This window comes from Babylonia areolata, chromosome 17 (assembly GCF_041734735.1).
Source record: "Babylonia areolata isolate BAREFJ2019XMU chromosome 17, ASM4173473v1, whole genome shotgun sequence".
In the NCBI taxonomy this organism is placed as follows: domain Eukaryota; kingdom Metazoa; phylum Mollusca; class Gastropoda; order Neogastropoda; family Buccinidae; genus Babylonia; species Babylonia areolata.
Window position 1 is genome coordinate 19,633,291 of NC_134892.1, and position 15,000 is coordinate 19,648,290.

Below are 15,000 nucleotides of genomic sequence, written 5' to 3' on the forward strand. Positions count from 1 at the left end.
TGTGTGTGTGTGTGTTTCGAGAAAAAGTGGGTACACGCGGTTTATCTGTGCAATATGATAGTGATACCCCATCATCATCATCTCTCTCTCTCTCTCTCTCTCTCTCTCTCTCTCTCTCTGTGCGCGCGCCCTTGCGTGCGCGTGCGTTTGTGTGGGTGTGTATATTTGTGCGTACGTACGCTCGCACATGTGTGTGCCGACTGCAGTTCAGTAGATCAGTAAATGTTCTTGCTAAATTTCGTCATGATTATTAATTCACTTCAGTTGCTTCCCTTCTGTGGGGAGGTAACGGTGGGAGGATGGGGTTTGGGTGAAAGGGGGAAACGGGGAGGGCGGGGTGGAGGGTGTGTGTGTGTGGGGGGGGGGGTACTGTGACCTGAACATAAATGCACCCTGCTGAATCAGTCTCTATTCTTTTGAACAGATTTCCACGAATCATGGCAGGTTTTCAACAGACTCAGCAAGTCATGTCAGATTCAAGTACTGGTGAGTACGTAGAAACAAGATGAGATTAAGTTATATACACGTGGTCTCTCACCCACCAGCTTTCTTTCACCAGCAAAACTGACAAAGCAAAAAGTCTTGGGTTGGAAAGAGTGCTAGCGTACTACAATCACGGCCGCTGTACTTGAGTTGGCAAGCCACAGGCCACTGACTGCGGCGTGCGGAAACACGCTATCATCAATCTCAGCGGAGGGGTTTCCAGTCTTTGTTTCAACTTATAATATTCAGAATAATGTATTACCAATGATTTCTCCACTTTAGTGGGGAATCATTTACAGCTTTGTTATTTGTGAAGGACTATGACTCTCAAACTAGGAGGCAAAATTGCACTGGCTCTTTGTGCTGCGGCCTTGGGGGCTAGTCATCGTTTAGGAACGACCCCAACGCCGACAGTAACTTGGGCAAGACACTCTCCACTGTAATCAAATTCTAGCCCAGATTGTTGGGACAGCAGTTGCCTCATCTGCTGTTCTGATGGTCTCAGTCGGACACGACTGACTGTCAGACATTCAGAATAAGATGCGCACACCGAGTAATTCTGCACATTCAAAAAGCATACCAACTCATACACTGACCTGTGTGCGACCCCGCGTAAATGACAAACTACACTGACACCAAGTGTGTGTGTGTGTGTGTGTGTGTGCTGCAGTCACTGTGTGGCTGACACAATTATAAGGCGGTGAACCACTTGTTTCCTCACTGTGGTCATTTCTCGTTGTGTGTCTGTGCTGTTTTGGGGGCTTCACAAAAGGATACAACCATTTAGTTAAAACAGGGTGGTGCGTGTGTGTGCGCGCACGCGTACGTGCACGTCTGTGTGTGCATGCGTCTGTGTGTGCGTTTGAACATGTGTTTTCTATAATTAAAATAAAATAGAAAAATGATTCAAACCATGCAGTCTACACAATATTTGTGGACCGCGACTATCCTCGTATATATTGAATGCACCGAAGGTTGTCTCAGGCACACCAGAGTGTACCATGAACAGGTTGTAAAGTGCGTTTGATATATATATATATATATATATATATATATATATATATATAAGGGGGGATCTTTCAGTGACAAATTGACAGCTGTTCACTGGCGTATAAGCAATGACATATGTTGTTGTTTTCTTGTTTTGTTTTGTTTTGTTTTTATAGAAGAAAATTATTAATTTATTATAAAAATAGTGGAAGTGCATGTGCAAGAAAACACCTCTGATTTTTTAGTTGTGCTCATTACCTTGGAAGCATTCACCGAAAATTTAGTATCATCCCCCCCCCCTCCCTCCACTTCACCCCCCTCTCACTATCCTCTCCCCCAAGAGAAGTAAACTACGAAGTTCGCGAAAAGGGGTTCTTCAGTGTTGATGGGGTTTGGGGGGACCCCCGCTGTGCAACGGCGTTCACTTTCGATCTTGGCAGTCCCGTTTCTCACGCTGAAGTCTCTGTGCCCATTCCACAGCGCGCTGTGTGTATCTTTGCTCAATGCGACTATGACTATGGTTCATTGACTGAGTGATGTTTATTAGTAGTAGTAGTAGTAGTAGTAGTAGCATTGTTGTTATTGTTGTTGTGGTGGTGGTATTTCTATTCAGTGTTGTTATTGTTGTCGTAGTAATAGTATTGATATTGTTTTTGGTTTTTTTATCATCATTATCATCATCATAGCTTTTCTCAGTGTGACTTTGACTATTATTGATTGATTGATAGACTGATTGCTGGTTAGTGGTAGTAGTAGTAGTATCAGTATCAGTAGCTGGAGGAGGCCGTGTCACTGCGTTCGGACAAATCCATATACGCTACACCACATCTGCCAAGCAGATGCCTGACCAGCAGCGTAATCCAACACGCCTAGTCAGGCCTTGAGAAAATGAATATCTAAAACACACACACACACACACACACACACACACACACATATATATATATATATATATATATATATATATATATATATATATATATATATGTATGTATGTATGTATTAATAATAGTAGTAGTATCAGTATTAGTATTTACCATAATTGTTATTAACGGTAATAGTAATAGTAGTAGTAGCAGGTCTATTGTTGTTATTGTAGTAGTAGTAGTAGTAATATTGTTGTTGGTTTTTTATGCTGTCATCATCACCATCATTATCATCATTGTATACTATCATTATAAGTAGTTGTAGTAGTAGCGGTATTGAGTAGTAGTAGCAGTAGCAGCAGTAGTAGTAATAACAGCAGTAGTATAGTTTTCATTGACATCAGTATCATTAGTATTATTTATAATCATTATTATCATCACTGTAGTAGTAGTAGCAGTAGTAGTAGTATCGTTATTATTATCATCATCATTACCATCATAGAATAGAATAGACTATGTCTTTATTACCAAGTGTACCGGGGTCACAAGGAATATTGGGGGTGGGGGGGGGGGCAAGGATAGTACATAACAAAATACGAAATACGAACATAAATCGAAAATCATACACAAACTGACATAGATACAGTAGAAATTAGGATACATACAAGTGCATATCAATATAAAAACTTGTGCAGCATACTCACACATGCACACACTGCACACACACACACACACACACACACACACACACACACACACACATTATTATGTTACCATTATGTTATTACCATCATCGTCGTCATTATCAAGGAGGAAGGTGGCAGAATGGTTAAGACGCTCAGCTGCCAATACAGTAGAGTCCGTGAGGGTGTGGGTTCGAATCCCGCTCTCGCCCTTTCTCCCATTTTTGACTGGAAAAATCAAACTGAGCGGTCTAGTCTTCCGGATGAGACAATAAACCGAGGTCCCGTGTGCAGCACGCACTTTGCGCACTGTAAAAGAACCCATGGCAACGGGACTGTTGTCCTCTGGCAAAATTGTGCAAAAAGAAATCCAGTCTGATAGGTACACAAATATGATAATTATATGCATGCACTCAAGTCCTGGCAAGCGCGTTGGGTTTTGCTGCTGTCAGGCATCTGCCAAGCAGATGTAGTGTAGCGTATATGGGTTTGTCCGAGCGCAGTGACAGCCTCTTGAGAAAGTGAAACTTTTGTCATCGTTGCCATCACCATTAGCATCATCGCCATAATAATCTCGTTTTCAGACACGATACGCGCCGTACTGCTGGGAAAGACAGGGGTTGGCAAAAGTTCCCTGGGGAACACTTTACTAGGGAGGGATGCCTTCCAAGTGTGCCGGGGACTGAAGTCTGGCACTGAGAGATGCCAGTGGGCTGACGCCGAGGTGGATGACGTCAACCTGCAGGTAGGCTTGTGTGTGTGTGTGTGTGTGTGTGTGTGTGTGTGTTGGGTAGGAGGCGGAGGGGGGAGAGTGGAGGGGGAGGGGGAGAAAGGACTGGGGTATACTGTGTGTGTGTGTGTGTGTGTGTCTGTATGTTGGGTAGGGGGGGGGAGAGAGAAGGGCGTTGGTGTTTACTGTGTGTGTTTTGGGACAGTTGTCTGTATGTTGGGTAGGGGTGGATGGGGGGGAGAGAAGAGGGGGGTGTTTACTGTGTGTGTTTTGGGACAGTTGTCTGTATGTTGGATAGGGGTGGATAGGGGGGGGGGGAGAGAAGAGGGGGGTGTTTACTGTGTGTGTTTTGGGACAGTTGTCTGTATGTTGGGTAGGGGTGGATGGGGGTGGGAGGGGGGTGGGGTTACTGTGTGTGTTTTGGGACAGTTGTCTGTATGTTGGGTAGGGGTGGATGGGGGGAGAAGAGGGGGGTGTTTACTGTGTGTGTTTTGGGACAGTTGTCTGTATGTTGGGTAGGGGTGGATGGGGGTGGAGAGGGGGGTGGTTTACTGTGTGTGTTTTGGGACAGTTGTCTGTATGTTGGGATAGGGGTGGATGGGGGGAGAAGAGGGGGGTGTTTACTGTGTGTGTTTTGGGACAGTTGTCTGTATGTTGGATAGGGGTGGATGGGGGGAGAAGGGGGGGTTTACTGTGTGTGTTTGGGACAGTTGTCTGTATGTTGGATAGGGGTGGATGGGGGGGAGAAGAGGGGGGTGTTTACTGTGTGTGTTTTGGGACAGTTGTCTGTATGTTGGATAGGGGTGGATGGGGGGAGAGAGGGGGGTGTTTACTGTGTGTGTTTTGGGACAGTTGTCTGTATGTTGTGGAGGGCGGATGGGTGGGGGGGAAGGGGGGGGTTACTGTGTGTGTTTTGGGACAGTTGTCTGTATGTTGGGTAGGGGTGGATGGGGGGGGGAGAGAAGGTGGTTGGAATTCACTGTGTGTGTTCGAGGACAGTTGTCTGTATGTTGGGTAGGGGTGGATGGGGGGAGAAGAGGGGGGTGTTTACTGTGTGTGTTTTGGGACAGTTTTCTGTATGTTGTGGAGGGGCGGATGGGTGGGGGGGAAGGGGGGGGGTTACTGTGTGTGTTTTGGGACAGTTGTCTGTATGTTGGGTAGGGGTGGATGGGGGGGGGAGAGAAGGGGGTTGGAGTTCACTGTGTGTGTTCGAGGACAGTTGTCTGTATGTTGTGGAGGGGCGGATGGGGGGGGGGGGAAGGGGGGGGGTTACTGTGTGTGTTTTGGGACAGTTGTCTTTATGTTGGGTAGGAGTGGATGGGGGGGGGAAGGGGGGGGGGGGTTACTGTGTGTGTTTTGGGACAGTTGTCTGTATGTTGAATAGGGGTGGATGGGGGGAGGGGAGAAGAGTGGTGTTTACTGTGTGTGTTTTGGGACAGTTGTCTGTATGTTGGATAGGGGTGGATGGGGGGGGGGAAGGGTGGGTTACTGTGTGTGTTTTGGGACAGTTGTCTGTATGTTGGGTAGGGGTGGATGGGGGGGGAGAGAAGGGGGTTGGAGTTTTCTGTGTGTGTTCGAGGACAGTTGTCTGTATGTTGGGTAGGAGTGGATGGGGGGGGGGGGGGAGAAGGGTCAGGGATTTACTTGTTTGTATTCAGGGTAGGGCATGGGCCAGGGTAGAAGGGAGTTTAGGTGGGGTTTTTGTTGTTTTTCAGTTTTTTGTTTTGTTGTTGTTGTTTGGGATTGGTTTGGTTTGTTTTTTGGTTGTTGTTTTTTTTGGTTTTTTTATGGGGGAAGTTGTGTGTATAAATGTGTGTGTGTGGGGGTGGGGGGGTGGTGTGGGGGCGGTCGAGGGGGGGGGGAGCAGGGAGTAAGAGGTTGTTTGTGTGTGGTGTTTTTTCTCTGTAAGAGAGAGAGAGAGAGAGATTCTGTGTGTGTGTGGGGTGGGGGGGGGGGGCGAGCGGGGCGCTCGTATATCTTTGTGTGTGTGCTTGTGTGTGCATGTTTAAGTGAGTGTGTGTGGTTGAGAGAGGGAGAGAATGTCAGCTCAGTGACTGTTCGGAGCATGCTCACAGAGAGAGAGAGAGAGAGAGAGAGAGAGAGAGAGAGAGAGAGAGAAGTCTCAGTGTTGATTTTTCGTTAGTCTGAGAAAACACTGAACACTGAAATGTTTAATCTCATTAGCTGAAAAGCTCTAGTGACATAGTAGGTACTAATCAGAGTGAATGGTGCAAAACAGATAAAATGGAACAGAAGAAAAAACAGAATACTACAGATTTGAAACAACAAAAACTGATAAGAGATTTACGACACTTTGGCACATTGTCATTAGCTTAAAAGTACATGTGACAGGGGGGGTAATGTGCCCTTTTTCAGTCGTTCGTCTCCAAGGTTTGGACAGTACATAGAAAACAAAGTACATATAAATCATATAATAAATTTTACGCATGAAACATCGATACACATCAAAACAAACATATACCAAAGTATATATAAAACCTGAAATAACTATTTATGCCTCAAGATCAATACCCATCATATTAAAACCAACAAAGTACATATAAATCATATAATAAATATTTACGCATGTAACATGTTAGTCTGTGAGAGAAAGAGAGAGAGAGAGAGAGAGAGGATGTCAATGTTTTTTTCGGAACATGCTCACACAGAGAGAGAGAAAAAGAGAGAGAGAAAGAGAGAGAGCGCTCACAGTGTCGATTTTTCGGAAGTCTCAGAGAAAGAGAGAGAATTTCCACTCCGCAGTGTCTGAGACAATTTTTCAGAACAGACTGTGTGTGTGCGTGAGAGAGAGAGAGAGAACGAACGAACGAAGTTTTTTTATTGAGGGAAGTGGAATAAGCATACATGTGCTTTTTTTCATCCAGCCCTCAGGGCAAATGGAAATTGAATATGAATCAAAACATCCACAAAGTAGCAAAGAGATGAAGAAATAAAGACATGACATTCACATTCACATTTAAACATGCACATCTACATAATAAACATGTACATTTACATAATCATGATACAAACATCACCATGTCATGAAGGAAAAAGATCAAACCATCCCCCCTTTAAAAAAAAACAAAAAAAACCCAAAAAAAACCAAAAAAAACAGCCCCTCCCAAGCCTCCACCCCCCCCCCCCCCCCCCCCCCCCCCCCCCCCAAAAAAAAAAAAAAAAAAAAAATTCAGGACACTGATTGTGGTTGTATATCATTAAGTAGTGCGATAGCGGTTAGACATACAATTAAACTATATATGCGTATTCAATAAGATAAAGTCAAGTTAAGTATGATTGTTGACATATTTGTCCATAAGGTGTGTATGGTAATGTTTTTTGAATTCTTGAATGCTTTTCTGAACATTAAGATTGGATGAGAGAGAGAGAGAGAGAGAGAGAGAGAGAGAGAGAGAGAGAGAGAAATTCCACTCAGTGTCTGGGGCAATTTTTCAGAACAGACTATGTGAGAGAGAGAGAGAGAGAGATTCAGCTGTGTCGATTTCTCAGAAATTGCAGACCCCCGTCAGCAGAGTGTCTACGTAGCCTATCTAGATCAACAGGAAAACGTGGGAGTTCGTTGCTTTGCGGTGTGTCGTGCTCTGATAGAATGGAATAGAATAGAATAGAATAGAATATGTCTTTATTACCAAGTGTACCGGGGTCACAAGGAATATTGGGGGAGGGGGGGGGGGATAGTACTTAACAAGATACGAACATAAATCGAAAATCATACACAGACTCAGATACAGTAGAAATGAGGATACATACAAGTGCATATCAATACAAAAACTTGTGCATACTCACACATGCACGCACTGCACACACACACACACACACACACACACACACACACACACACACACACACACACACACACGTACACACACACGCACGCACACACACACACGCACGCACGCACGCACGCACACACACACACACACACACACACACACACACACACACACGTGTGAACAGAAGCTGCATATTACATGTGGATGGGGCTGATGACTAGATCTTCAGGTAGATGAACGTTGATGCATTGAATTGCCGACTTGTGCTGTTTTGTACTGTTTCGTTTTAGACTGCGTTGTATATTGTATGGACTCATAGTGTGTTGTGTTAATGATATCATGTTGTGATGCATTGTATTCCTGTGTTGTGCTGTTTTGCATTGCATTGTAATGTGTTGAAATGTAGTGTGTTGTGTTAATTGTATCGTGTTGTGATGCATTGTATTCCTGTGTTGTGCTGTTTTGCATTGCATTGTAATGTGTTGAAATGTAGTGTGTTGTGTTAATTGTATCGTGTTGTGATGCATTGTATTCCTGTGTTGCGCTGTTTTGCATTGCATTGTAATGTGTTGAAATGTAGTGTGTTGTGTTAATTGTATCGTGTTATGATGCATTGCATTCCCGTGTTGTGCTGTTTTGTATTGTGTCGCTTAGCATCGCGGCGTTGTATTGTATGGAATTGTGTGTTGTGTTAATTATATCGTGTTGTGATGCACTGTATTCAGAGCTGTGTAGTGCTGTTTTGCCGTTTTGCATCGCGTTGTATTGTATGGAATTGTGTGTTGTGTTAATTATATCGTGTTGTGATGCACTGTATTCAGAGCTGTGTAGTGCTGTTGTTCCGTTTTGCATCGCGTTGTGTTGTATGGAATTGTGTGTTGTGTTAATTATATCGCGTTGTGATGCATTGTTTTCGTGTGTTGTGCTGTTTTGTATCAGTTGTGTCGTTTTGTATTCCCTTGTATTGTATAGATTTGTAGTGGGTTGTTTTATTGTATCCATCATATTCCCGCCTGTGTGATGCTCTTTTGTACTGTGTTGTTTGGTACTGCGTTGTATTGTATAGAATTGTAGTGTGTTGTTTGGTACTGCGTTGTATTGTATAGAATTGTAGTGTGTTGTTTGGTACTGCGTTGTATTGTATAGAATTGTAGTGTGTTGTTTGGTACTGCGTTGTATTGTATAGAATTGTAGTGTGTTGTTTGGTACTGCGTTGTATTGTATAGAATTGTAGTGTGTTGTTTGGTACTGCGTTGTATTGTATAGAATTGTAGTGTGTTGTTTGGTACTGCGTTGTATTGTATAGAATTGTAGTGTGTTGTTTGGTACTGCGTTGTATTGTATAGAATTGTAGTGTGTTGTTTGGTACTGCGTTGTATTGTATAGAATTGTAGTGTGTTGTTTGGTGCTGCGTTGTATTGTATAGAATTGTAGTGTGTTGTTTGGTACTGCGTTGTTTTGTATAGAATTGTAGTGTGTTGTTTGGTACTGCGTTGTATTGTATAGAATTGTACTGTGTTGTTTGGTACTGCGTTGTATTGTATAGAATTGTAGTGTGTTGTTTGATTATATCATGTCACTCCGAAGGCTGCAGTACTAAAAACCAGTGTGCAATCTTGCCTGCTAGTTTCAGAGTGATAACCCTTCACAAAAGACTAAGCAGTATATGGATTCCCACTGTAGTAGAGTAGGCATTGATCATGCAGCTCTCACATTGTTGTTGACTGAACTGTTAGCTTTTGTCCATATCTCATATTGATCACATAGCTCTCATATTGCTGTAAGCTTTTGACAATCTCTTATATTCGTCACACAGCTCTGTCAGTACTGCTGGCTCAACTGTAAGATCGTGTGTATGTCTGATATTGATAACACAGCTGTCACGTTGCTGTGAGCCCTGCTGTGAGCTTTCGTCAATCTCTGACATTGATCATACAGCCTTCATGTTGCTGTTGGCTGAACTATAAGTTTTTGTCTGTCTCTGATATTGATCATACAGCTGTCATATTGCTGTGGGTTCAATTATAAGCTTTTGTCTATCTCTGATATTGATCATACAGCTCTCATATTGCTGTGGGTTCAATTATAAGCTTTTGTCTATCTCTGATATTGATCATACAGCTCTCATATTGCTGTTGGTTCAACTATAAGCTTTTGTCTATCTCTGATATTGATCATACAGCCTTCATGTTGCTGTTGGCTGAACTATAAGTTTTTGTCTGTCTCTGATATTGATAATACAGCTCTCATATTGCTGTTGGTTCAACTATAAGCTTTTGTCTATCTCTGATATTGATAATACAGCTCTCATATTGCTGTTGGTTCAACTATAAGCTTTTGTCTATCTCTGACATAGATCATACAGCTCTCATATTGCTGTTGGTTCAACTATAAGCTTTTGTCTATCTCTGATATTGATCATACAGCTCTCATATTGCTGTGGGTTCAATTATAAGCTTTTGTCTATCTCTGATATTGATCATACAGCTCTCATATTGCTGTTGGTTCAACTATAAGCTTTTGTCTATCTCTGACATAGATCATACAGCTCTCATATTGCTGTTGGTTCAACTATAAGCTTTTGTCTATCTCTGATATTGATCATACAGCTCTCATATTGCTGTGGGTTCAATTATAAGCTTTTGTCTATCTCTGATATTGATCATACAGCTCTCATATTGCTGTTGGTTCAACTATAAGCTTTTGTCTATCTCTGACATAGATCATACAGCTCTCATATTGCTGTTGGTTCAACTATAAGCTTTTGTCTATCTCTGATATTGATCATACAGCTCTCATATTGCTGTTGGTTCAACTATAAGTTTTTGTCTATCTCTGATATTGATCATACAGCTCTCATATTGCTGTTGGTTCAACTGTAAGCTTTTGTCTATCTCTGATATTGATCATACAGCTCTCATATTGCTGTTGGTTCAACTGTAAGCTTTTGTCTATCTCTGATATTGATCATACAGCTCTCATATTGCTGTTGGTTCAACTATAAGCTTTTGTCTGTCTCTGATATTGATCATACAGCTCTCATATTGCTGTTGGTTCAACTATAAGCTTTTGTCTATCTCTGATATTGATCATACAGTTCTCATATTGCTGTTGGTTCAACTATACGCTTTTGTCTATCTCTGATATTGATCATACTGCTCTCATATTGCTGTTGGTTCACTATACGCTTTTGTCTATCTCTGATATTGATTATACAGTTCTCATATTGCTGTTGGTTCAACTATAAGCTTTTGTCTATCTCTGATATTGATCATCCGGCTCTCATATTGCTGTTGGTTCAACTATAAGCTTTTGTCTATCTCTGATATTGATCATACTACTCTCATATTGCTGTTGGTTCAACTATAAGCTTTTGTCTATCTCTGACATTGATCATACAGCTCTCATATTGCTGTTGGTTCAACTATAAGCTTTTGTCTATCTCTGACATAGATCATACAGCTCTCATATTGCTGTTGGTTCAACTATAAGCTTTTGTCTATCTCTGATATTGATCATACAGCTCTCATATTGCTGTTGGTTCAACTATAAGTTTTTGTCTATCTCTGATATTGATCATACAGTTCTCATATTGCTGTTCGTTCAACTATAAGCTTTTGTCTATCTCTGATATTGACCATACAGCTCTCATATTGCTGTTGGTTCAACTATAAGCTTTTGTCTATCTCTGATATTGATCATACAGCTCTCATGTTGCTGTTGGTTCAACTATAAGCTTTTGTCTATCTCTGATATTGATCATACAGCTCTCATGTTGCTGTTGGTTCAACTATAAGCTTTTGTCAATCTCTGATATTGATCATACTGCTCTCATATTGCTGTTGGTTCAATTATACGCTTTTGTCTATCTCTGATATTGATCATACAGCTCTCATATTGCTGTTGGTTCAACTATAAGTTTTTGTCTATCTCTGATATTGATCATACAGCTCTCATATTGCTGTTGGTTCAACTATAAGCTTTTGTCTATCTCTGATATTGATCATACAGCTCTCATATTGCTGTTGGTTCAACTATAAGCTTTTGTCTGTCTCTGATATTGATCATACAGCTCTCATGTTGCTGTTGGTTCCACTATAAGCTTTTGTCTATCTCTGATATTGATCATACAGTTCTCATATTGCTGTTCGTTCAACTATAAGCTTTTGTCGATCTCTGATATTGATCATACAGTTCTCATATTGCTGTTGGTTCAACTATAAGCTTTTGTCTATCTCTGATATTGATCATCCAGCTCTCATATTGCTGTTGGTTCAACTATAAGCTTTTGTCTATCTCTGATATTGATCATACAGCTCTCATGTTGCTGTTGGTGCAACTATAAGCTTTTGTCTATCTCTGATATTGATCATACTGCTCTCATATTGCTGTTCGTTCAACTATAAGCTTTTGTCGATCTCTGATATTGATCATACAGTTCTCATATTGCTGTTGGTTCAACTATAAGCTTTTTTCTATCTCTGATATTGATCATCCGGCTCTCATATTGCTGTTGGTTCAACTATAAGCTTTTGTCTATCTCTGATATTGATCATACAGCTCTCATATTGCTGTTGGTTCAACTATAAGCTTTTGTCTGTCTCTGATATTGATCATACAGCTCTCATATTGCTGTTGGTTCAACTATAAGCTTTTGTCTATCTCTGATATTGATCATACTGCTCTCATATTGCTGTTGGTTCAACTATAAGCTTTTGTCTATCTCTGATATTGATCATACAGTTCTCATATTGCTGTTGGTTCAACTATAAGCTTTTGTCTATCTCTGATATTGATCATCCAGCTCTCATATTGCTGTTGGTTCAACTATAAGCTTTTGTCTATCTCTGATATTGATCATACAGTTCTCATATTGCTGTTGGTTCAACTATAAGCTTTTGTCTATCTCTGATATTGATCATCCGGCTCTCATATTGCTGTTGGTTCAACTATAAGCTTTTGTCTATCTCTGATATTGATCATACTGCTCTCATATTGCTGTTGGTTCAACTATAAGCTTTTGTCTATCTCTGATATTGATCATACTGCTCTCATATTGCTGTTGGTTCAATTATACGCTTTTGTCTATCTCTGATATTCACCATACAGTTCTCACATTGCTGTGGGTTCAACTATAAGCTTTTATCTATCTCTGATATTGATCATACAGCTCTCATATTGCTGTTGGTTCAACTATAAGCTTTTGTCTGTCTCTGATATTGATCATACAGCTCTCATATTGCTGTTGGTTCAACTATAAGCTTTTGTCTATCTCTGATATTGATCATACTGCTCTCATATTGCTGTTGGTTCAACTATAAGCTTTTGTCTATCTCTGATATTGATCATACTGCTCTCATATTGCTGTTAGTTCAACTATAAGCTTTTGTCTATCTCTGATATTGATCATACTGCTCTCATATTGCTGTTGGTTCAATTATACGCTTTTGTCTATCTCTGATATTCACCATACAGTTCTCACTTTGCTGTGGGTTCAACTATAAGCTTTTGTCTATCTCTGATATTCACCATACAGTTCTTATATTGCTGTGGGTTCAACTGTAAGCTTTTTCCCAATGCCTTATAATGATCATGCAGCTCTCACATTGCTGCTGGCTCAACTGTAAGATTGTGTCATTAGAGAGGGTTTTGCAGGCCCGCTTTCGTGGTGGAGCTTTCGGCGCTTGCAGAGCGAGAAGTAGGTCATATGACGTCATGAGCAGCCCAGCATCGTGACCAGCTTTTCTGAGTTTGCACTGTCTGTATCTTTTTCTGTAGAATACGTTGCTATAGCCACTTATGACATAAACGCAACGGTCTGTCTGTGTTCGGACAGCGTTTCGGCAGAGTTTGTAAAGGGATCAGTTCGAATACGTAATGGCAGAAATGTGACAAGCAACACGCTCAAAGGAAACGCAGAAGACGAAAGCAAATAATGGGTATAATTGTTAAACTAAATAATTCTTGTAAACTTGCAAAACATAGTCACCGAAAATATTCAAAATCGTTTCGTCAGAACAGCGATTTCCACGACGAAATTTTAACCTTTCAGTGACCTGGAAAAAACAACAAACTGGACGCGCAAGCGAACACGGTTCTCGCTAAAATTTTGTCGTGGAAATTGCTGTTTTGGCGAAAGGATTGTGAACATTGTTGGTGATTATTTTTTTTGCAAGTACACAAGGTATATTTGGTTTTATAACTGCACCCATTATTTGCTTTAGTTTTTTTATGTTTACGTTGAACGTGTTTCTTGTCATATATCTGCCATTATGTCTTCGAACTGACCCATTTACAAACTCTGACGAAATGTTGTCCAAACAAAAGCAGTGCAAACTCAGAGAAGCCAGATACAGTGATGGGCCGCTCGTGTCGTCATATCACCTACTTCTCGCACTGCGAGCGACGAGGGCGCAATAGCCGAGTGGTTAAAGCGTTGGGCTTTGAATCTGAGGGTCCCGTGTTCGAATCTCGGTAACGGCGCCTGGTGGGTTAAGGGTGGAGACTTTTCCGATCTCCCAGGTCAACTTATGTGCGGACCTACTAGTGCCTGAACATCCTTCGTGTGCACACGCACGCAGAAGATCAAATACGCACGTTAAAGATCCTGTAATCCATGTCAGCGGTCGGTGGGTTATGGAAACAAGAACATACCCAGCATACACCCCCCCGAAAACGGAGTATGGCTGCCAACATGGCGGGGTAAATACACAAAACGGCCATACACGTAAAATGTTACATTATCTGTCTGAGTGTGTATGTGTGTGTGTGTGTGACGGAAATCTGATTGAATGACACAGGAAACGAATGATGAGTGCCCAGTGACAGCCGTCAGTCAGCTCTACCCAGGTGGACAGCCTGTTGTGCAAATGACTCCGTGTTTGTAAATCGCTTAGAGCTTGGTAGGACCGACGATAGGCGCTGTATAATTATCCGTATCGAAAGTTCGCTACAAAAGCCGGCCACACACCCACAGAATACTAAACAGGCAGAAGGGACATTCCTTCTTCGCGCGATCGGAAAACGCGTTCCGGTTGGCCAAGGCGTCCGCCATCTTGTTTACCCTGTAACTCGTGAGAGGCGGCGTCGCACACACACACACACGCCTTATGTCGGAGTCATTGGAAAGTCGCTTTCCAAGTTTCGTTTTACCACACACTGATTTTGAGTGTACTATCTGTTTCTTTCTATGTGCTTCTGACCAGATAAATTCGGCTGTGCACATACTTGACTGAATCAGAGTTCGCTAGATTGCGCCGATCGACTGATTGCGCGTAACACTAACAGGCGGAGTTTGCAAGGAAAGAGGAGGGGTGGGGATGGTGTCCGCGTTGTTTCTGCAGTTCATTAAATTTACCCTATAACACCCGTAAAGAAGCTGAATATGACTGAGTCTATTCATCACTGGGCCAAAGTATTGTAGGCCTACTGGCAAACTCTAGCCTGTGATTACA

At 41.8% G+C, this 15,000-nt stretch overlaps 1 protein-coding gene across 2 annotated transcripts in view; it reads left to right on the plus strand.

Moving 5' to 3' along the window:
* LOC143291727 (GTPase IMAP family member 4-like) overlaps positions 1-15,000 on the plus strand; it is a 28,658-nt gene that overhangs the window by 1,192 nt on the left and 12,466 nt on the right. For both annotated transcript variants that reach the window (XM_076601780.1, XM_076601779.1), the window contains exons 2-3: positions 425-486; positions 3,607-3,767. In XM_076601780.1, coding sequence (XP_076457895.1) covers positions 438-486; positions 3,607-3,767 — 210 coding nt within the window. In that variant the 5' untranslated portion in view covers positions 425-437. The remainder of the gene's footprint in view (positions 1-424; positions 487-3,606; positions 3,768-15,000) is intronic.